Raw genomic sequence first — 23,717 nt, forward strand, 5'->3', positions numbered from 1 at the left:
CGTCCGAGCCTGATGCATTATGGCAGCGCGCTTGTATGCGGGCACTCCTCGAGGCATTTTCAGAAAATGGTCCAGAAACGCGTGGTTTCACACTATTTAAGGCTAGGCATCATCCGTTAATATCATTTTCATTGGCTGTCTTCCTGCCAATAGCGATATTGTCGCTTTCGTTATCATGCTGGTTCTTTTTGTTAGTTGTTTGAAAGAGAGCAAAAGATCTCGTGCTTTATCATTGCTTCACACCCCCTAGCCGTTAGTGTCAAGGTTGTTTAATGTAAGGCGATCCACGTCTCATGCCTTGCTTTTCTTCAATTGTTGAAAAAATATCGCCAAACCATGCAAACCACAAGAAAGAACGAACCAGTGTCTCGTCTTCGTTCTTTCTTGTGTTTTGCGTGGATTGGCGTTATTTTTTCAACAATTCAAGTATGTACCATCTAGCCCAAAAGAGGTGCTTAATGCAGTATACTTTCTTTTTTTCCGCGACGAATTCCATACGCATGCAGCGTCGTTACAAGACGTTTTACCTTCTGGCCCGTACGCTGCGCGATTTCAGCTCTTGTTGAAGAACCCCGGGTAGCCCAGATCAATCAAGATCTCTTTACTACGACGCCACTAATAGCCTGTGTCACTATGGGGCTTTGCAGCCCATAAACCATTCATATAGATCCATGCGTAAAGGAGTCATTTTGTAAACATGACTTAAAGGTAGCCCGCGAATGGCGAGGCGGCAGTAGTAAAAACCTAAACATAATATTCCAATGTGCAATAGCCGCTATAGTATAGGGCAGCCGACTCCTTCGGAATTTATCCCTCGACACTTTGCACTGATACCAAGTGGGTTACTAGTTAACTTAAGCAGCATGGTTTTATTTTTTTCGGTCAATTTCTAGCGGTTTTCTCTAATACGACATCGCATGTGCTTACTTGAGATCAGTTTCATCGAAATCTTTTTATTCTCAGGAAACGGGCAACTCTTTTGCCACACCTCGTCAGCATGTAAATTCTCTCCAGGGCGGAATAGAAGAGGTAAATTGTTCTGTAAACGTGCACCGACGCGCAATGTGGAAGAGTGAGGAAATGAGGAAGAATGTGACATAATTTCATGCAGCACATTAATTTCCTCTCAAATATTACTGGCTGCACCAGCAGCTAGCCTTCGCCATGCTGCTTGTTTTTGTCGTTTTTTATATGACAGAATACCTCTGACCTTATGTGGAAACAACTTGGAAGCGCATCGCACTTCTCATAACAAATGCTGTTACGTCGGCAGCATTTGGATCAAACTCGGAAGGGCGCGCGCCGCGGCAGCTTAGCGCGAAATTTCTGGTTCCCGCGGTAAGAAAACTGCAAAAAGCGTTGCCGGGACCGTGGAGGCCCCATCGGCGAGCGAAAAGCGCAGAAACGCCCCCGTGACGAGTCCACGCGGCGATCAGGCACAAACGAAACACCAGTCAAAGCGAGCTGCACACCACCTATCGTCGGCCAGCGTAATTATACCGAGGGTATTATGTCGCACCGATGACTGTCACTTCGTGGCGCTGACGGCAGTCCAGGCCACACGTTCCGTCATTCGTGTTTAGTCTGTGGGCGGTTGTACGCTGTGCGGATACCTCGTCGAAGATTTTAGCATTGCGATAAGGGGTATATTATGAAGTCAGCCTACACGGAAGTATGGAGTGCACTTTAACGCGGTAGTTTATGCAGCTCGTTCGGTCGAAAAACAGCTGCCGTCACTTATAGGATTGACGGGAAAGCCTCAGAAAGGTGACGAAAATATTCCCCAACAGTTCCAGTTGAAAAATGAAATTCGCCGGCACTGGGGTCCCTACACAGGTCATGTGCGTGCCAAGCGGCCACGCAACGCAAATGCCGCAAAAAGGTGTTTTTTATTTATTGCGTAGTACAGCCGGCGTGACAGACTTCAAGTCCGGCTTAACCAGGTCGCACACACAGTCGCAGCAGCATCGTGCTCTAACTTTCATGCGATGTCAGGCTCTTTCGTTCAAGCGTGTTATAGGGGCACGAAGTGAGCGCGTTGTGGGGTGCGTGACAGCAAACGGTGTCAGTTATGTGTACTAAGATCGTAGTAATTAAAAAGATAGAACCAAATAGAAATATGCTAATTAGGTGTCACAAATTGAGCGGAATGAAAAGGCGGTGTTATGGTGCTTCATTGTAGTGAAACAAACGGTGCATGTGTATGAATATATAGTGGCGTAGTATGTCGTTTAGTGTAACCTAGGCAGTCATTGGAAATCAATAATTTTGATTGGGGGTTGGTAATTGTGATTATAATCGATGAACATGACCAGTAATGCCATCGTGGATTGGTAATCGCTGAGAAATGAGAAAGAAAAGGAATAAAAAGAGGGAAAAAAAAGAGCGGCGCTTTTGCGTCTAGCCTTAAGGCGAAGCTTATGCGCCCTCCTAATTTGTTTTTCTATTTCTTCGTTCGAGCTAATACTTTGACGAACTGCCTAAACTCCTCGTGGCATGAAGGCGTACCTTCAGCAGCGGCCGAACGCTATCTGATCCTGCTAACCTTTCGCTAGCCTGACACTCGAGCGAAGATCCTACGTCGAGATATGACGAGAAGAACCTATAACGTGGCGATAACGGCCAGACTCAGAAAAAAAAACAACAAAATTGTCGCTACGGCAACAGCCGGTGCAAGGGACCAAAAAAAAAAGAAAATTAAGAGTGGCGCCTACTCTGTCTAGCCAGGAATGCGATAACTGATTGCTTAGGCCTAGAAGGGCGCAGCGAAGCCGCCCAGGCTCGCCCTCCGAATGGCGTTCCCTGAATCGAATTTTTCTGAAGGTATACGGCCTCGTTTTCGTGCTTCAAACGACGCCCGACAACGTTTTGTGTGTGTGTGTGTTCGCTGTTCCCTTGACTGTCTGCAGCCACAGTGGGTGTCTCCTCCGCAGAGGACGAAATGGCTTCTGCCAAAGTGTGCTCGCGGTTTCCCTTCCAAGTACGGCGTCGTCTCTTCAATGAGGAAACTCGACTTCAGTCATCCAGGTCGTCTGCTGCACCTTTGCTGGGAGCGTCACAATGGTGAGTGCGGTGTAGACCTCTGTTTTTCCGCTTACCTTATTACTGAACGCCCGAGTGTCGCGATCCCGGGTCTTTGTCGGCATGCAAATTGCACTGGTTGCCCCGGTGAAGATCGCCATAACGACATGTCCGTACCCTGTAAAAATTATTACACAAATTTCGGGGGAAAAAATCAGATGCAAAGCTGCTAATGAAAGTAATCTTGTTAGTGCGTGCCCACAAGAGCTGATCGCATTTATGTTTGTAGAAACTGAAGGCACGCATTGTCGCCACATAGCGAGTTGTGTGTTTTAGAAAGCGGGTGATGGTACGAGCTGAATCTGGACTAGAAACGGCGTATTCAGCACGGTATGGCCTATGGGACGTTACACTCCCGATAAACCATAAACCGAATTTGGCGTTTGACACGTTCGCTGCCGCTTTTAAATTTCGAGGAACTGTTCTTGAAGTTGTTTTAGTGTTTATTTACGGCAGCGATGGTCTATAATCTGAGCACGTAAGCGCTAGTAGTAAGCGTAGAGTCGTTAGTACGCCTGTGGCCCTGGGTTCGATGCCCAGACGGATCAGGTCGAATTTTTTCCCTCAACTACGAAGCTTCTGAGAAAGCTGTATAGCTTGCTTTCCTTTTAGCCGTATAGCTACGTACGCCGAGATGGACGTTAGTTAGTAATTACTCCCAAGTGCTATGGGCTGCACGGACGGCGTGTTAACTAATAACGTCTGGGTTTAGACAGCCTGCATCTTAGAATCTGCCTTCACACTGAAGGGGTTTGCTTTCATCATTTTCGCCTTGTCGGATCGAAGCTGCGATCACCGGCGCATGCGCCGTATAGGCCGCCGTACAAAAGCGGATCGCGGCGCGCGCTTCCCTGAAATTTTCGCGTGCAGCAACTCTGACGCGAAGCATCTCCTTTCGTCACTATTGCGGCCACGTGTTAACACAATTCTGCGTGTGCTGCGCGTCAGCTTTTGGCACAGAGCTTGATAATTCGTCACCGTTGATGTTGCTCCTGCGATGTCGGTGACGTCACCGATGACGTTTCTCGCGTGCACTGAACAGCGTGAGGAGTTGCATGAGTGTGATCCGCGCGGTGAATTTGTGGTGTTTGCAGGCTAGCGCACGGAACGCGCGGGCGTATCGGTTTCTTCATTCGAATGTTATGAGATAAATGCCTTTTAAGGCGTTAGAAAAAGAAACAAAAAGCGAAACAATAATCTGAGAAATCTAAGATACTGGCTCATCGCCAATGTGTTGTTGCAGTGGAATGAAAGCCAGAAAGTAAAGCTTGGTGACTTGAACCTGCGTTAATTTTGAATAATAATTTTCATTAAAAAAATGAGTACTAAGTCACGATATTTCGGATGTCACGGATATTCCCAAAACCTCTACAGATGCCGTCTTACAGGTGGACTGATATTAGTAATAATAAAGTTATTTGACCGTCAAGTCAAACATGATGACGCGGAGTCGAAGCAAGAGCTGTGTTTTGAGTCTAACAAAACCAATGCCCCCCTTTTCGGCTATACAGCATACATAGTGACAATAGGGTTAGAGGGCATATCCAAGCACCGAAGTTACACACACACACACACACACACACACACACACACACACACACACACACACACACACACACACACACACACACACACACACACACACACACACACACACACACACACACACACACACGCACGCACGCACACGCACACACACGCACACACACACACGCACGCGCGCGCACGCATGCACGCACACGCACACGCACACGCACACACACACACACACACACACACACACACACACACACACACACACACACACACGCACACACGCACACACACAGTGCATAGAATAGAGATACTGTAAGCACAGGTCACGTTGGGCTAGAAATGATTACTACCGAAAACCGGACCACAATGAATTAGGTTATATAAAAGCTGCTCCTAGCACATATATTTCAAAAATAAAGCCATAACCATATCTTTCTTTCTTTCTTTATTGTTTCCTCAGACACAGTCCAAGAGGGGGCCGAGGCTAAAGGCGACGGAGCGCCTGACAAGGGCCCCGGCCCCCTTGCACAATGTACATAAAACAAAACTAGCATTACAATGCAATGTACATAAAACATGTAATGTACATAAAACAAGCAATGTACATAAAACAATGTACATAAAACAAAACTAGCATTAAAAAGTTCGGTCAAGCGAAGACATTAGATCACATTACAGTTAGTAGGACATGACAAGAGGAATATAAGATAGAACGAAGGTTACACTTTCCGGAATAGTTGCAGTAATGAGAATTTAGTACCGCTGTTCACAAGAAACTTCTTACAGTATTTCTTAAAAAATTGTGCACCTTTATTAAAGTCTATCTGCATCATATCTGTTTTGTTCAAAGCATTCGTTATTTGAAAAGATAATGCTTGTCTTCCGTAGTTTGTTCTAACTGGCGGCATTCTTCGTTTTGGATTTCGAATGCTGTATGAGCTTTAACTATGTACTGTGGGAATATGCAGCCTGTATCTATGGATCCACTGCAGTAATTTAAAGTAGTATACCTGGTCAGACTTCAACATATTATATTTGACAATAATGGCCGTGTTCTCAGAGACTGCTTATTTCCTTTGTAGTGTTCTAGTATACGTAATATTTTCTTTTGTAATACATTAAGACTGTAGTAATTAGAGTTTGTTGTCGTTCCCCAAGTAAGGATACCATAGCTTATTCTGACAAAACAAATCAAATGATAGACGTTTTAGACAATGCAAACGCGTGGCGAAGAGTTTAATAAAATTTACAGCAATAACATCAAATCATATTGGCATTCTGCAAAGTGGTTGGTGCTTATTTATTTCAACCCCTCGTTTTACCGCGCCAATTAGGTTTGAATGCGCTTTGTAATTGAGAACGAAGCCTAGTCGAACCTCAAAGATGGGATATGCCAACTAGCATAATTCCGTCCATATCGTTACGCAGTATTGCTCTAGGCAACAGGGCAAAAACGCTGGGTAGAAAAGTTCATCACACCGCTCTCCGCTCTCTTCACATAGTTTTCCTGGACGTCTCCGTTGCAAGATCGTGGCGCCATGCATGCACACGATGCCATGTCGCAGCGTATCGCTGCACTCCACGCAAACAAACGAGACCGGCGGTGGCAAGGAAACATCTTTGATATTTCTTTGCTGTGACTTCTGTAAAAAATACTCGAACCATGGCTCCGGCGCCAGCCCAACGAATCTTGACGGAATGGCCCGCAACGGGCAAGAAAAGTGGAGTTGGGGAGGTGGCGGAAATTTAAGCGGAAACAAGACTGTCGTAACGCGTCTACGTACCAAATTCTTGCGACACATTTTTCTTCTGCTCATAAAAGTTTACTGTCTCTGCACTGTGGTCCAAACAAAGAATCCCTGAAGTCAAAGATCCTGAACAGTGCGCAAGGACGCCACCTGCTGGCAGCTCCACATTGGACAATTAATATTTGCTACCTCTCTGCCCTGGGGATTTTTAAAAATACTCTTGTATATTGTATGCTTAAAATCAGTTCATTTCTGTAACTTATTTTTGCACTCCTTAATGAAGCTTTTTAAAGAATTTTTTATACGTGCTCTACTCGCGCATTTAAAATATCTTTTGAGTACCATTTTCATTCAGTCTATGAGTCCTCAAAATCGAAATATAAGAGCAAAATGGTTCGCATTAAGGTTCACACAAACACATGGCTTTAAGCACTTTACAAAAACATTTGAGCTCCACTTGTGTTTGGGCTAGTTGGTAGGACATGCTTCTGAACGAACCAGCGCAAAAAACACAGCGGACAGGGGCGCTGACGGACAGTCAGCGCTCCTGTCCGTCGTGTTGCGCCTTTTTCTTGTCCGTTGTGTTTTTTGCGCTGGTTCGTTCAGAAACAAAAACATTGCTTTTAACAACGGGCTGAGATACTGTGTTCACAATTTCACTTGTGCATGCGAAGTACGTTCACTTTATTGGATGTTCGATAACATTGAATTACACAGACCACTGTTACAAATAGCCCTGGATTATCACAAATCTGTCAGTAATTACTTAGCCACACTCATAACCAAAACGTTAACACCGGCAGCATTTAAAAGGTAGTTTAACTGGGGCATGCGAAGCTTATTCAATCAAATAGAAACTGAAGAATATGCGTAAAGTAATAAATAAAAGGTCACGAAGACCTGTAGATTCCAATTTACATTTATCTAAAACAGAGCACAATAGACACAATATTTGCAACCACAATTTTTGGACAGGTATTAGGGATATGGAGGAACTTGAAATCAGCACCTAAAAGTAATCAAAACGGTATAGCAGGAAATCGTGAAAAATCATGCAGAGATAAGTTCAGCATTTGTTCACTACACTTTAAGCTAATTGGAGCACTCAGATAAGATTAGCTAAATAAATGTTAGGTACCAAACAAAACCACTTTCTTAAACTCAGCGCCTAAGTCCCAGAGGAAAACTTCAAGATCCAGATCTACAAACTACTGTCAAAAAAACTAAACATACAGTCTAAAGCAGCCTAATAAATCTACAGTAATTATCACAGGTATCCAACTTCTAACCTTTGTGTTTGTTCTTAGAAACACATATGACAAGCATAACCTTAGAAAACGTATAGAATACATTCCCTTCAACGCACATTCACATACAAAAACACCATAAAACAAAACTTTACACTCAATATCTGAAGGCCTATGCTTCAGAGAAAGTTTCTGAGCACAGAAACATACGTTGCCCACCCATTCCGAGGAGTCTGTAGCTAATATAAAGTGCACCACTCCTAACTTATACGGAAAAAAAATACAATACAGAAATATGTACAAAAAATTAGTCTGAAAACACATGCACACATGTGTTTCAATCCAACTAACAAATAATGACTAATGCTCCAACGCAAGGAACGAGTCAACCTGGTATTACATTAAGTGGCGGTGCTACAAGCAAAAGAAAAAATACATTTCCAAGCAACAAAGCAGTAAGGGTACATGCATTCTGTTTGATGGGGAGAAAGGCATTCATCACCTCCGCTTTATGATAAAGTGAAGTAAAATTGCAGAAAAAAGTTCCTGTGGCAGTTGATCAGACTAAATAATTGGTAATTTGGCGAATAAATAATTAAGTTTCTGAAGACCTGTGTCTAAGCGCATTTTTGCTTTAAAACTGAAATGCTCACTAAATCCGTAATCATTAGACTCTTTTTCTTACTGCAGGATATGCATAAATGCCAGCAGCTGCATCATGTGGCAGAACGGGAAAACTATTACAATCGCGTTTATAGGTTGGTTTATTGGGGTTTAACATTCCGAAGCAACTCAGGCTATGAAGGACGCCGTAGTGAAGGGCTCCGGAAATTTCGACCACCTAGGGTTCTTTAACGTGCACTGACATCGCCCGTTAAAGAAACCCAGGAGGTCGAAATTTCCGGAGCCCTTCACTACGGCGTCCCTCTAGGTACGTGGGGTGATGACAGAGAGATGTGGGCTGTATGTGTTAGCGCTGACAACGGTGCGCGAACTCTCGCGATCATCCATTAACTGACACCTGCTAGGGTGGCAGGGTGGGTGGGGACTTTAATGTAGATATAAAGGTAAACAGGAATTTCTTGCCACATGCGGGAGAACGTCCCGTTCCCAAGGCTGTGACAACCTCGCGAAATACTTGCAGAGAACTCGAATTTGAGAACCAGGCACTGGTGCACAAGTCGAGCATATATCCATCTATTTCTCCGTCCACAAAGCTTCCTTCATGAAAATCATGGACTGTTAGTGGAGTGTTTGTTATGTGTGAAAAATAACAAGTTGTCTCTAATTGTACATACATGTCTTGCTCGAATTCTTTGCCTCAATCCATCGAAAAGCTGAAACAGCTGATGAGCTGCTTTCAAATTTCGCATTAGGAAGTAGTGTAATCGTCGGCAATTTTTGAAGCGAAAAGCTTCACTAGGCTAGCCAACACCGCGCTTCGCGTGAGCTGGATGCCAGATTTGCCACTTCTGCGCATGCGCGAAACCGAGCGACATCACGCGTAGCGCAGTTGGCGGCCGACTACGTAATAAACAAAAATAAAAATAAGCACAGAAACGAGAATAAAAAAGAAGTGAAAGAAATAAAATATCAGAAATAAAAAATAGGACAAACAGTGCGCCAGGAAACTCTCATATATCGGTGGACACCCGATCCGCGCCGTAAGGGAAGGAAAATGAAAAGAGAATTGGTTTTAAGGAAAGGAAATGCCTCTGTCTCATATCTTGGTGTACACCCGACAGGAATGGACACCACAGTACATGTCTCTAGAGCAACCTTCTAGGACAGCACCCACTACACGCGCGTCTCCTCCTCCGCCTCCGTGCAAGGAGTGAGTGGACGGCCGAATGCCTCCACCGTTATCGTGGTGCTCCCGGTGCAACAGCCATGACGTCAAACCAAGCGTAATTGAACCTTTTCGCTTGTATATCCAGGCTTAACCACAGCTAAGCCACTGCCAATTTTTTTTTTTCATTTCCTTCATGATTCGTTAATATGGATGAATCACTTTACGTCAATTTTGCACGGAAAAGTGTCCATATTAAAGAGGCTCGACTGTACATACGATTTATCCATCAGAGCCTGATCACATTTAGTGGGCCACCACAACTATCCAGAAGACAGACAAAATGCCGCAATGGCGTCTCTACCAAAGATTTGAAAACCACACTGTAGCTTTAAGGAAGGAACGTGCATTAACAATACATTTGTCAGCTCGAATGCCCCTAAAAACGGTCAAGGTCTCCTTATACCGTGTCAATAAAATGGGCTTCAAGTAACAAAGAACTGAGACACATTGTGGCCAATTTGACGAGGTAGAGTGACAAGCAGATGAGAGGCTAAAAAAGATAAATGGTGAAAATTGAACACCCCCCTCAAATACCCCTTGATTTTTGCTCATATGAAGTTCAGAGCAATATTTTCAAGCAAGGTGACAATATTTATGCACTATAAACATTGAATTAGGTGTAAACAGGCAGCACTCCTGCCTAGCAGTAGTGTACACATCAAATGCAATACAAGAAACTACAAACAGGCTACAATCTGCACGAAGTATAAGGCTTCTAATACTGGTAATTACTCACAGACCCAAACAGGCACTAACTGCGCGAATCCGGACAAATATGATTAAACACTCCATAGGACTTTTCACAAAATACAGTAAGAACAGTTTCTGAAGTCCATAAATGTGCAATTTGCCCGCTGATCTCTCTTGTCTGGTTTATTGAACTCATATGTGTGGTTTCATTTCTGGGGCAACATCCAGGCTTCTGTGCTTGGAGCAATGCTGAGACACGGGAAACTTGAGGGAAATAATCTCTTACGACACGCAAAGATATTTTCCACTAACGACAAATAGAAACCCTGCAGATGTTGCAAGAACACACCCAGCCAGTTATAAATCATCATCATAATCATCAGCCTGACTACGCCCTCTGCAGGGCAAAGGTCTCTCCCATGTCTCTCGAATTAACACTGTCATTTGCCAGTTGTGGCTACCGTATCCCCGCAAACTTCTTAATCTTATCCGCTCACCTAACTTTCTGCCGCCCTCTGCTACGCTTGCATTCTCTTGGAATCGACTCCGTTACCCTTATCAACCACAGCTGCCTAATCCGTGCATGGTTTAAAAAGTTCCAGCTGCGCAAGCGTGGATTGCGAGCAGGGATTAGCATTAGCAATAGCCTTACTATAATTCATTGAGATATGCTACGCTTTTAAACGAGTAAATGTCTACCATGCATGGAGCCAGTGTCTTTATTATATCAAAAGCTTCCATAAGTGAACTCGGAGTAGCATTCATTTTTCTCTAGAGGCCTGTCAGAGCCATGGTCTCCACAAGCAGATAACACTTGTACAGGAAAATGTACACAATGCATATGTACTGGTTCGCAGTCACAGGCACGCTCGTTTTATTGTAGATTTATACCTTACAATAATAGTATAGGAATCAGTGACCACTCCAGCAATGAATATCATGCACAACTTTCAGTGTTTCTGTTCGGCCGCACCTCTTGTACAGAACAGAAGAATACTTCTGCCCATACTACCGAACATGTCAGCACTTCCAAAGGCACAGGACAAAGCATGAGAATGCAGAGACTTAGAATCAATTCTTCACTACATAATCATCATCATAACTCCAGCTACCTCCTCGGCATGTCAAAGCTACTAACACTGTCTATAAGCCATTTCCTGTGCCAGCTGCAGACACCCTATCTCCACAAATTACCGAATGTCATCCACACTCATGACACTCTACCGCCCCTTTCTGACTTTTTTCTTCTCTTGAGGCCCATCGCTTCACATAAAGGCCACCAGTTAGCTGATCTTTACATCACACCCCTTAGCCATGCCCATTTCTGTAGCTCATTTCGTTAGGATATCACTAAATGAAGCTTTTCTTTGGTTTTTTGTAGAAGGCATTTATGGTTCTTATAAGGCGCACGGGGAATTTGAGAACTCTATTCCCTATCGCTATAGACACTAACAGTCTCACCACAACTGCCTAGACGTGCAGCGTCTTGAACATTGACACCTTATCATTCATACTGTGTAGTTAGTTCCTAGATAGATGCAGGAAATGAAACGCCACGCAGTTCTCACCGCCCTGGCTGCGCTCCGCAGTGACTTCGAAATTGTCACCATTCAGAACACAGCGAAGCCTTTCGTCTACAAGGTGCAGAAAGAACTGAGGTCCTCTGACGGTGACATGTAGGCACCTCATCAGCTCTTGCACCAAGCCACCTGTAATTACAGTGGTTAGCTTTTTGATCTTTATGAAAGTTCTTCTCTCCTCAGAGCATTCCACGCTCCTCAAGTTTCTTTACCTTGCTTAACAAGCGCTTGGACCATATTAGACGATTCTCCCAAATTTAGTCAGTTTAATCGGACATCAAATGCCCCTCTTCATGATGAATGAATGGTAACTGAAGACCTCTTGCACAGCAAGCCTGATAGCTGATACTCGGAGCTCCTTGGCAATGGCCCTAATCGACTTTCTTGGGTCATCATTCAAGATGACTTGCAGTCGCTAGAAAAAATTACCTATTCTGAAGAGCTGACTGTACCTTTTTCTCTTCCCCAGGGCCGCTACGTCCTTGTCAGAGCACATCAGCTCTTTCCACATCTTGTAAACAAAAGCCTTCGCTGCATTAAGAAAGGTGGTGATTTACAACTCTCTATGGAGAGCGGCCAAGGTTACGAGTGGTGCATGATGTTTCATTTTCTGCATCAAGCTGCACACTTTCATCTTGGAACAAAGAGCTCAGTATGAATAAGGCGTCAATATATAAGAAGCTTTGGGCCTAGATAGATGTGGTGAGACTGCTGGTTTCTATGGCGACAGGAAATAGCGTTCTCAAATTCCTCGAGCACCAGGAAGATGACTTTTTTTTTGCGAATTGTACTAATAGCTTTCCCGTTATTCCGATGTTTAAGTGAATTTATCCTACTGCATGTTTTATCTCTGTCTTCACATTAAATTTGCCTATCAGCAATGTGTACTAGCTGCATTTTTAGTCTCTTCACTTCGCCTTCTATGTGTTCACAGAACATTTTATTAAACTCCTTATGACTCTGTGTCTGCGCATAAACATTGACAGCCTTCAACCTGCACCTCTTACTAAATCTAAATACGATCACTACCACTGTCTTCTTGACTGGGAAAAAATTGTTGATATTCCCAGCTGCATACGTATTAAAATCCTATATATGTAGTTCTTGCTTCTTTCGTAAGCCATGAGAGCGGAATAAGTGCCAGCTCTTTAACAATGTATATGTGTCACCAGTCTTATCTTCACTGAGACTATGGCCCATCATTATCACCCCTCTGAAAGACGTCACATCTATGGATGCTACAAAAGCAGCACTGCACCACTTCGAAGCTAATCCTTGGACTATTTACACAACTGTCTGCAGACAACACGTTCATACGCTAGTTGTCTTCTTAGACTGGGAACGCCTCAAATATTCCTCACAAGCATGTAGCCTGCAGTGGCGGAGGACACATACTGCTAATATTGCAGTGTCTAGGCAACGGTGGCTGTATTGAGTCAAGCAAACCACCTACCGCGTGCACCATCCCAGTTAAATGACACACTCACAATCAGTAATTAAATGTACTTGCATATCCGCCTCCATCGAAATTCAGCCGCCGCGGCCAAGTCGCGGGTTCGATCCCGGCCGCGGCGCTGAATTTCGATGGAGGCGATTTTCTAGAGGCCCGTGTACTGTGCGATGCCTTCGCACGTTAAAGAACCCCAGGTGGTCGAAATTTCTGGAGCCCTTCACTACCGCGTCCCTCATAGCCTGAGTTGCTTTGGAACGCTAAACCCCCAAAACCAATAAACCTAATATCTGTCCAGTGTAAACCGTTCCAGAAAGAAATGTATGCGATTACTGGTTTTTCTAAACACCTCAGAAACATGATGGGGAGTGCGGGACTTTTGTAGTGTTTCCTGCCTCCGAAAAGTTTACACGCTTGTGTTTTATCCAGTGCAAGAGTGGCAGTGAAGGCACACAGCGGCATGCAATGCACACTGTTCCCACCAACTCAAGTGCAGTCTCTGGGTTAATGCCCTCAAGGCAGGTGTTGCACTTACAGACAGACAAATATCTTGACAGATGGTGAAAGCAATGAACAGCAGTAAAGGCAAAGCTAGAGGGTAACTACTTGTCTGTCTAATGCCACCGTTACCTATCCACCTAAGTTCTGCAACACATTATCTGCTGTTTCAGCAAGCAGACTAAAACAGGCAGTTAGAAGACCTGACACGCACAGACACTGATTGCTGACTTGATTATTGTATTTGTTTTGATAGTTTAGTATTTGCAGTGAGCACATAGCTGGCTGCAAATGTTTTAAAGTGCTCGTTATTCGAAAGCATTACTTGGCTATGTCGATGATTTCGTGTCCGCAAAACGTGTCGGCAGAGATTTCTCCGTTCGTGTGAGAGTTAAGCGAAAAAGAATGATTGTGTGTGATAGAGGGTGATGTGAGGATGATGCACGTCAAAATTTGGTTGATGTGGAGTAATTAGTTAGTTAGAGCCAGAAATGTCACGTAGACGTTAAAATGGTATCGGACGTCGATGTAGTGCGAGGACGTGAAAACAATACTAGACGTAGATATCGCGGGGAAAACGCAACCACATGACAGACGATGATAAAATGTCGTTTTACACCAAATTTGATTGATCTGGATTAATTAGTAGGCAAAAGATCTTTTAGACGTTGAAATAGCCTCGGACGTGCGTATAGTGCGAGGACGTGAAACTAGTGGCAGGCATCAAAATTTGAAGAAGTAAAAAGAGAGGTAAAAAGTCGAAAGAGGGAAAAAGAGACAAAAAGCGAGGCAAATAGTCTAAAGTGAAGCAAAAACAGGCGACGAGTGTGAAGTAAGCATCAGTGCTTTCGCATTCTCCCAATGCGGGTCGCTGCGGTGATCTCAAACGTTTTTTTTAGGACCCAGATTTCTAACTTCACTTCATAGTATCGCAGCAGTGCGTCAATGAGATAACTAGAGAAGCATATTATATTCAGAGAGTAGGGTCAAAATGTGACAGCGGTGCTTCAGTTCTTTTCTATGCCTCAGAAAAGATGTTCCTTTCAAAGTTTCTGCGATAAAGATGTGTCTTTTTTGTCCTGTTTTTCTTGTTTACCTTGCATGGTGTACGCCTGTGCTGGTCTGAGTGTATTTAAGCTGTATGTGCGTTCCTAAATAAACAGTTGTCAGTCAGCGCTGTGTTCGTCCTTCTTCTCTTCCTGCTTCTTTTCTTTGGCCGTGTGCCGTTGCGCTGAAAAACTGAGTTTAAATCAAGAATACCAACTAACCCAAGAACTGACTCTACTGAAATAGCTAGAAAGATACAAGAAAGAGTGCTTACCAAGTTCTATCAGGGCCCGATTCTGTCAAAAGGATGTGGATGCCTGGCTAGGGGACGCAAAATCTGCAGCCTCAATATCAGGAATGGGAAGGTCGCAGCTGTTGCAAAGTGAAATCTGATTGAACAATTTAGGGTTAATGGTTTTCCAGAAACGTCTTTTTTTAGTTTGCAGCTTTTGGGGTGAAGTAGTAGAAAAAAACTGCGTTTAGTTTGCACTGTTGACCTGTCGTATTCTTTGGCGACGGCGTAATACTTCTGCCATGTGGAGGAAGAGTTGTACCATTTGGCTGATCTAAAAAGGCATTTCTTGTTATTCATTTGTTTGAGGGATACATTGAACCATAGTGATGTCATTCTTTCTGTTATTGTAATCGCGGAAATGTAAAGACCTATATGCCGACTCATCTCTGCTTTGAAAAGCAACGAATTAGACTGGAGTGAATTTAGTGGAAAATTACCTGTGAAGCTAACGAAGTAGTCTAATTATTATCGATTCATGCTGACATAGTCCCCTTTATCGTGAAGCACGTTTTTATTATTTTGTTTCTTTAGTATGATGCAATAAAATGAAGTGTGTACTGCTAAGTGATCGCTCATACCGCGAACAGGGTAATAGGAGTAAAGTTGTCAGATCTACAATGTTGGGCGAGTGATCAATAACGCTTGTGGGATCAATGGCAAGTTGCATTAAGCCAGATCTTATGCACGTGTTCATGTAATCGCTGACCGAGCTGCTTTTAGATAAATCCCCGCAAGGGAGCGTCTGCAGCATGCAGAAGTTGATGAGTGGCGACACCACGGGTCCCCGAGCATCCGCAGGGACATCCCTGCGGGGATGATGAGCAGCGCGCCACCACGGACCCGAGCACCCGCGCTTAGCCGTGCGTAGCATCGCCGTGTCCGGGGAAAAGGGGATCCTGGTGGTTGAGCCGATGCCGAACGTTTGGACCTTTAAGGCCCCTCGGCGGAGGCAACTCACCATTTTGGCTCCAGCTTCCTGTGGACGGCACCTCCGGCCTGACCCGACTGGGGGAAATCGGCAGTCGCCTTTTCCTGTCCTCCCCTCTATCTTTCACTTTCCTATCCCTTTCTTACAACTCTCCTGTCTCCTCCTCTTTTCTCCGTTTTTTTATGCGAAGCATACTACTTTAGCTACCACTTCAGCCCTTCACCGTGGTTATGCGCCTCCAAATCACGTGATACATGACGTCACACCACGTGACACGATGACGTCACGACAGTAGAGAAACGGGGGCCCACCGCGCGCCGGCGCTGTGGTTGTGCGCCTCCAAATCACGTGATACATGACGTCACACCACGTGACACGATGACGTCACGACAGTGGAGAAACGGGGGCCCACCTCGCGCCGCCGCTGTGGTTGTGCGCCTCCAAATCACGTGATACATGACGTCACACCACGTGACACGATGACGTCACGACAGTGGAGAAACGGGGGCCCACCTCGCGCCGTCGCTGTGGTTGTGCGCCTCCAAATCACGTGACACGATGATGCCACACCACGTGACACGATGACGTCACGGCAGTGGAGAAACGGGGGCCCACCTCGCGCCGTCGCTGTGGTTGTGCGCCTCCAAATTACGCGACACGATGATGCTTCGCATTCTCCAGGCTTAACCAAGTTAAGCCTCAGCCTTTTTTTTTTCACTTTTCATAGGCGGCTAGGGTTATCCTTGTGAGGCAAACTACCCTGAGTTGCGTCATATTTGGTTATAGTTGAGGTGTACAGCTGGCGTGGGCAGGACTTGCTTGCAAGTTCTTGTCCCGTCCCCTTGTTGGGCTCCATGGTGGGTGGCTGGCACCATGACCTAAAAACGACATTTTTTATGGCTCTTCCCCCTTCACAAAATGATCGCCCTCAAAAAAGAGTGCGGACCGAAGTGACTACCCAGTACTTTCAGAAATCGAAAGAAACGTTCCCAAAGTTTCACGTTGTTCACAGTGAAGCAACAGATAAAACCGCCCGAACAATATCCCCATTCATAGTAACAAGAACCCTGACCAGTGCCTTGGGCACAGGTTACAAGCTAAAAAAAAATGCCTAGCGGTGACCTTCTACTAGAAGTGAAAGACAACGACCAATATTCTAAACTGTCCAACTTAGTATCCATTGGAGATATATATATATATCCAATGGATACTGCACATAGATTTTTGAACACCGTCTGGGGGGGGTGATCTCCGAAATCGATTTCCTTGAACTGACAGAAGAAGAAATGCTCGAAGGTCTGAAGGACCAGAATGTCATCAATGCTCACCACATTAAGATCACAAAGAAGAACAAAGAAATAGCAACAAAACATCTTGTCCTCACGTTCAGCTCAAGCATACTGCCTGAATCAATAGAAGTTGGTTACCTCAAGATAAATGTCCGACACAATATCCCAAACCCTGTCGACAACTCTCTTCGACGACAACTCTTTCGACGACAACTCTTTCGACGACAACTCTTTCGACGACATCTCTTTCATGCAAAGCACACAACAAACTTCACAGCATGAACAAACTTCGCTCAGGTGGTGCGCGGGGGCGCTGCACCGCACCGCGTTCCGGCCACTGCCCAGGCAAAGCCTCAGGCAGGGCCATCTGCGCCCCCGGCAGGGTCAGCGAATGCTGCCTTGCCACCCCCCAAAAAGGTCTCGCCGTCCCCTGAGTCGGCGGACGATCAGACCACCCCCTTTCGGAGGAGGTCTGAAGTTCGTACACGTGAGGCATCCCCGCGGGCCTCCAGCGCCTCCACCGAGGCGATGGATGAATCACCCGGCACGCCCGTCCTACACGGGCGGCACAGCTGACTTGACCATCACGGGCCCCACTAAACCAGAAATCTAGGTTCCCACTTCTAAAAAAAACAAGCCACAGAAAATGGCGTTCCTTATACAGTGGAACTGCCGTGGACTTTTCTATAACTGTAATGACATAAAAGATCTTTTATACATTTTTTCCCCTGTGGCCTTATGCCTACAGGAAACGAACCTAGGTCCTAAACACAAAAATTTTTGAGGAAATACAAAGTCTTTCGTTCTTACAGAGAGCAAATTAGCAGGCTCTCTGGAGGTGTTGCTATTGTCATCCAAGGCGGTGTTGCAACTTGCGAAATCTAACTTCAAACTATGAAGCTTTTGCAGTCACCGTCATACATTTCAAAACAATTACAAAAAATCTCTGCCTCTCCCGTAACCGAGAGATGAAATGTTTACGGGCATAACACATTGGTTGTAGAAGGTACTAGTCAAAATCTTTAAATCTTGAACACACCACACCATACTCATCTTGTTGCGTCGAAGCGATTGCCTGCAATAGTGCGGGCTTAGGTAGGCAGCCGCGAACCGTGGCGGCCTTGTAGCTTTCGGGAGCGGCCGCATAATCATGGCGTTGTCGGCAGGGGCGAGCAGTCTGTGGCGTATCACTCACAAAGCGATCGCTTTCCGCAAGACGCTTCCTATCTCTCCTTTCATCAGGTTCCATTGCTCGGCTTCAGCAGCTGTGACGGTGACGGCAATGAAATGCAGGACGATGCAGAAGCGTACGCGCACACGACGAGACGCAGGCCTGACAAGAATGTATCTGCAGCGCGTCCGCATACTCCGCGAGCGTGTATACATCCGCCTGCCAAAGGGGGAACCTTCTTGAGCTGAAGGCCCAGCGGCCGGTCTTTTACATGCGTGAGTGTGGTACCGCAGCGCCATCCTTGGGGACGGCGCGAAAGCGCGGCCCTCTCTCTTAGAGTGTCGTTAAATCTCGTACGGTGCCCGGATGCTCTCGTTTCAGTGCCCGGATGAGTGGAATTTAGTGCCCGGATGTTGGCTCTCGGTCTCGGCGTGACGTCACCACACTGCCGACAACGGGAGCTAAAAGCATTTCATGCTTAGTATGCTCTATATATCTCGGGCCACACCAAACAGTTACACTTAATGACTTGGAAACACATTTAGAACAGGTGCCAGAGCCATATCTGGTAGTTGGGGATTCTAATGCCCACTCTGTTTTTTGAGGAAGTGAACAGACTGACACTAGAGGTCGTGTTTTAGAAAATTTTATTTTGTGCATCGGCGTTTGCCTCCTAAATACAGGTAAACCTACGTATTGTTTACCCAGCCTCAGGAAAAATGAGTTGCATAGACTTGTCTTTTAATTCACCCTCTGTTTTTACTGATTTTAATTGGGATGTTCTTGAAAATACGTACGGAAGTGATCACCTTCCTATAGTAATTAGTTTCTCATCATCATCAGCCTGACTACGCCCACTGCAGGGCAAAGGCCTCTCCCATGTCTCTCCAATTAACCCTGTCCTGCGCCAGCCGCGACCACCATATTCCTGCAAAATTCTTAATCTCATCCGCCCACCTAATTTTCTGCCGCCCCCTGCTACGTTTGCCTTCTCTTGGAATCCACTCCGTTACCCTTAAGGACCAGTGGCTATCTTGCCTTCGCATTACATGCCCTCCCCAAGCCCACTTCTTCCTCTTGATTTCAACTAGGATATCAATAACGCGCGTTTGTTCTCTCACCCACTCCGCCCTCATCCGATCTCTTAACATTACACCTATCATTTTTCTTTCCATAGCTCGCTGCGTTGTCCTTAACTTAAGCTGAACCCTCTTTGTTAGACTCCACGTTTCTGCTCCATAGGTGAGTACCGCTAAGATACACCTGTTGTATACTTTTCTCTTGAGGGATATTGGTAAACTGCCATTCATGATCTGAGATAACCTGCCATATGCGCTCCACCCCATTCTTATTCTTCTAGTTATTTCCCTCTCATTATCTGGATCAGCTGTCACTACCTGCCCTAAATAGAAAAATTCTCCTACTACTTCCAGCTCCTGGCTACCAACTGCGAACTGCTGTTCCCTTGCTAGGCTGTTGAAAATTACTTTGGTTTTCTGCATCAATCATTACTAGCAAACCACGTCGTTGGAAGCTCCACGTAGCTGACTGGGCACTATTTCAGGAGAAGTCAGTACTGGATAAAATTTTTGCAAATGATCTCAGTGTAGACGATCTCAACGAAATAATTACAACTTGTATTGTAACTGCTGCGCGCCTAGCCATTCCTCAGTCTTCGAGAGTGATACGCCAAAACCACAAGGTTTGGTATAACCAAGACGGCAGAAACGCAAAAAAGAAACAGAATAAAGCCTGGGGAATTTTTCGCAGGTATCCAACTGCTAAGAACCTTATGAGATTTAAAAAGCGCTCGCAACAGCACGACATATCCGTCGCAGTGAGGAAAAAACAAAGCTACATATTGTTACGCGGCGGCCAGCCGAAGAATGAGGCGTGGTGAACGATGGCTATGAGATGATTTAATGGCCGCTGGCCTAGCGCGGGCGCTCCGTCTCGCGCCCCTGCCAGCTTCGTCTTCGTCACACTACCCGGGGCCTCCGAGCGATCGTCCCGATCGGTGACGAACAGACGGCGAAATGGCGATGGTCTTGAGTGGGGGGTTGAACAGGATGTAGAAGATGGTGCAGAGCTGGCCGCCACGATGAGAAAGATGAGAGAATGAGTCCCGGTCCACGAAGCATCCAGGCCGTAGGGTGCCAGGAGCTGACGGCCGGGGTCTCTGGATGCACCGAACGGCAGAGGCAGGGGGACGGTATCTTCACGTTTGGGTCTTGGGTCAGTGGGGTCTTGGCTCGGTGGGGTCTTGGGTCCGTCGGGTCTTGGGTCGTCGTGTAGTGTGGTCCGGGCGGGGGACGGGGCTGGGGTGAGCGTCGAGGTCGGTTCAGGTCGGGCGGGCTGGGGGACGGCCGTGCGGCGTTGACCAGGTACTAACGGCCGACGTCCACGGCAGGCCCAGGACGCCGAAGCTCCGTGACCAGGATGGCGATGAAGGGACCCCAGCACCTCACACCAAATGTTACGCGGCGGCCAGCCGAAGAATGAGGCGTGGTGAACGATGGCTATGAGATGATTTAATGGCCGCTGGCCTAGCGCGGGCGCTCCGTCTCGCGCCCCTGCCAGCTTCGTCTTCGTCACAATATCATCGATAAACAGTTGCGTCACATCCAAAAAAATGTGGGCGCAAGTTCGCAAACTGAAGGGCAGCTTCTCCCCTTTCACAATTCCCTTTCTTACAGCCCCTGATGCACAAACAAGCATACAGGAACAAGCAAACAACTCAGTTTAACATTTCTCTAATGTTTCCAGCTCTTCACACTACACAGAACAATTTTTACAATACAAAAATACATCTGAGAAACAAAGGCTCCCTATGTTATGCTGTTTCTGTCGCTGTTGGTAGAATAGTAAGTAACAGTATCGAAAACAACATCATCTATACGGATTCACTCAGCTGCTCACAACTTTACATCCCAGAAATGCAGCTGAACCATTAATAGGAAGCATAATACACAACATAGAAAAAATCACAACATAGGGGCATATGATAAAATTCATCTGGGTGCCGAGCCATATTGGAATAGTTGGAAATGAAAGAGCCGACTTGTATGCTGCAGAAGCTCAGAGTCACGAAATCAAAAACGTAAGTACACCCCATAAAGACTGCAAGAAATTAATACATTCTAAATTGAAAGCTAAATGGCAGACAACTTGGGACAATGAAATAAACAACAAGGTGCATTATGTAAAACCTGTCCTATGGGAATGGAAGACCTGTACGCACCAGGAGCGTTTTAAAAAGGTACTTTTATGTCGGCTCCGCATAGGACGCACACACCTGCCGCATAACTTCCTAATGACGAAACAAGACAAACCTCTTTGTGAAACATGCGGAGACGAACTCACACTAATCCATATTTTAATATCATGTTCAAAACTCGAACCACTAAGAAAAAAGTACTTCACTCAATTTTATAATGAACACATTCCTCTCCATCCAATGCTACTCTTGGCTCTTGGGCGATAATGCATTTGTACATATAAGTTTCCTTTTTAGCTTTTTAAGAGAAGCTGGTTTTCTCGATAAACTATAAATTTTAACCTATTGCCTTACTTGTTTTTGAAACACCTCAGCCACTTTCTCAATCCTGAGAAGACGGCTGAGGTCCCTATTCCATCGGTCGGGGACCTCGCGATCCTTGCTCAGCCAAGGATGGCTGCTGAGGCTACCGACCCTCTTTAAAGCTTTTAACATAAGTCACTTCTAAAATTTTGTCTTATATTTTTACTAGGTTGCACGAATTAACTTTTTAGGACCTTTACACCACCGTTCATTTAGACTTCTGTGTAACATCCTATATAAAACAATTTTCCATACCCTGAGCTTGGCGCATGATAGCCTTAGTCGCTTAGGCGCCATTAAATCCAACACAATATCATCATCATCAGCCTGACTACACCCACTGCAGGGCAAAGGCGCCTCCCATGCCTCTCCAATTAACCCTGTACTTTGCCAGCTGTAGCCACTGTATCCCCGCAAACTTCTTAATCTCATCCGCCCACCTAACTTTCTGCCGTCCCCTGATACGTTTGCCTTCTCTTGGAATCCACTCCGTTACCCTTAAGGACCAGCGGTTATCTTGCCTTCGCATTACATGCCCTGCTCAAGCCCATTTCTTCCTCTTGATTTCAACTAGGATGTAATTAACCCGCATTTGTTCCCTCCCCCACTCCGCCCTCTTCCGATCTCTTAACGTTACACCTATCATTTTCCTTTCCATAGCTCGCTGCGTTCTTCTTCACTTAAGCTGAACCCTCTTTGTTAGACTCCACGTTTCTGCTCCATAGGTGAGTACCGCTAAGATACACCTGTTGTATACTTTTCTCTTGAGGGATATTGGTAAACTGCCATTCATGATCTGAGATAACCTGCCATATGCGCTCCACCCCATTCTTATTCTTCTAGTTATTTCCCTCTCATTATCTGGATCAGCTGTCACTACCTGCCCTAAATAGAAAAATTCTCCTACTACTTCCAGCTCCTGGCTACCAACTGCGAACTGCTGTTCCCTTGCTAGGCTGTTGAAAATTACTTTGGTTTTCTGCATCAATCATTACTAGCAAACCACGTCGTTGGAAGCTCCACGTAGCTGACTGGGCACTATTTCAGGAGAAGTCAGTACTGGATAAAATTTTTGCAAATGATCTCAGTGTAGACGATCTCAACGAAATAATTACAACTTGTATTGTAACTGCTGCGCGCCTAGCCATTCCTCAGTCTTCGAGAGTGGTACGCCAAAACCACAAGGTTTGGTATAACCAAGACGGCAGAAACGCAAAAAAGAAACAGAATAAAGCCTGGGGAATTTTTCGCAGGTATCCAACTGCTAAGAACCTTATGAGATTTAAAAAGCGCTCGCAACAGCACGACATATCCGTCGCAGTGAGGAAAAAACAAAGCTACATATTGTTACGCGGCGGCCAGCCGAAGAATGAGGCGTGGTGAACGATGGCTATGAGATGATTTAATGGCCGCTGGCCTAGCGCGGGCGCTCCGTCTCGCGCCCCTGCCAGCTTCGTCTTCGTCACACTACCCGGGGCCTCCGAGCGATCGTCCCGATCGGTGACGAACAGACGGCGAAATGGCGATGGTCTTGAGTGGGGGGTTGAACAGGATGTAGAAGATGGTGCAGTGCTGGCCGCCACGATGAGAAAGATGAGAGAATGAGTCCCGGTCCACGAAGCATCCAGGCCGTAGGGTGCCAGGAGCTGACGGCCGGGGTCTCTGGATGCACCGAACGGCAGAGGCAGGGGGACGGTATCTTCACGTTTGGGTCTTGGGTCAGTG

At 45.7% G+C, this 23,717-nt stretch overlaps 1 protein-coding gene across 1 annotated transcript in view; it reads left to right on the forward strand.

Annotated features, from left to right (window-relative positions):
- Nucleotides 1–2,722: 2,722 nt before the first annotated feature.
- LOC149365220 (uncharacterized) overlaps nt 2,723–23,717 on the forward strand; it is a 70,503-nt gene continuing 49,508 nt past the window's right edge. The window contains exon 1 of the mRNA XM_089540971.1: nt 2,723–3,063. Within this exon, the coding sequence (XP_089397097.1) occupies nt 2,793–3,063 (271 nt within the window). The 5' untranslated portion in view covers nt 2,723–2,792. The remainder of the gene's footprint in view (nt 3,064–23,717) is intronic.

This window comes from Amblyomma mixtum, chromosome 1 (genome assembly GCF_055824585.1).
Source record: "Amblyomma mixtum isolate Tamu chromosome 1, ASM5582458v1, whole genome shotgun sequence".
Classification (NCBI taxonomy): Eukaryota; Metazoa; Arthropoda; class Arachnida; order Ixodida; family Ixodidae; genus Amblyomma; species Amblyomma mixtum.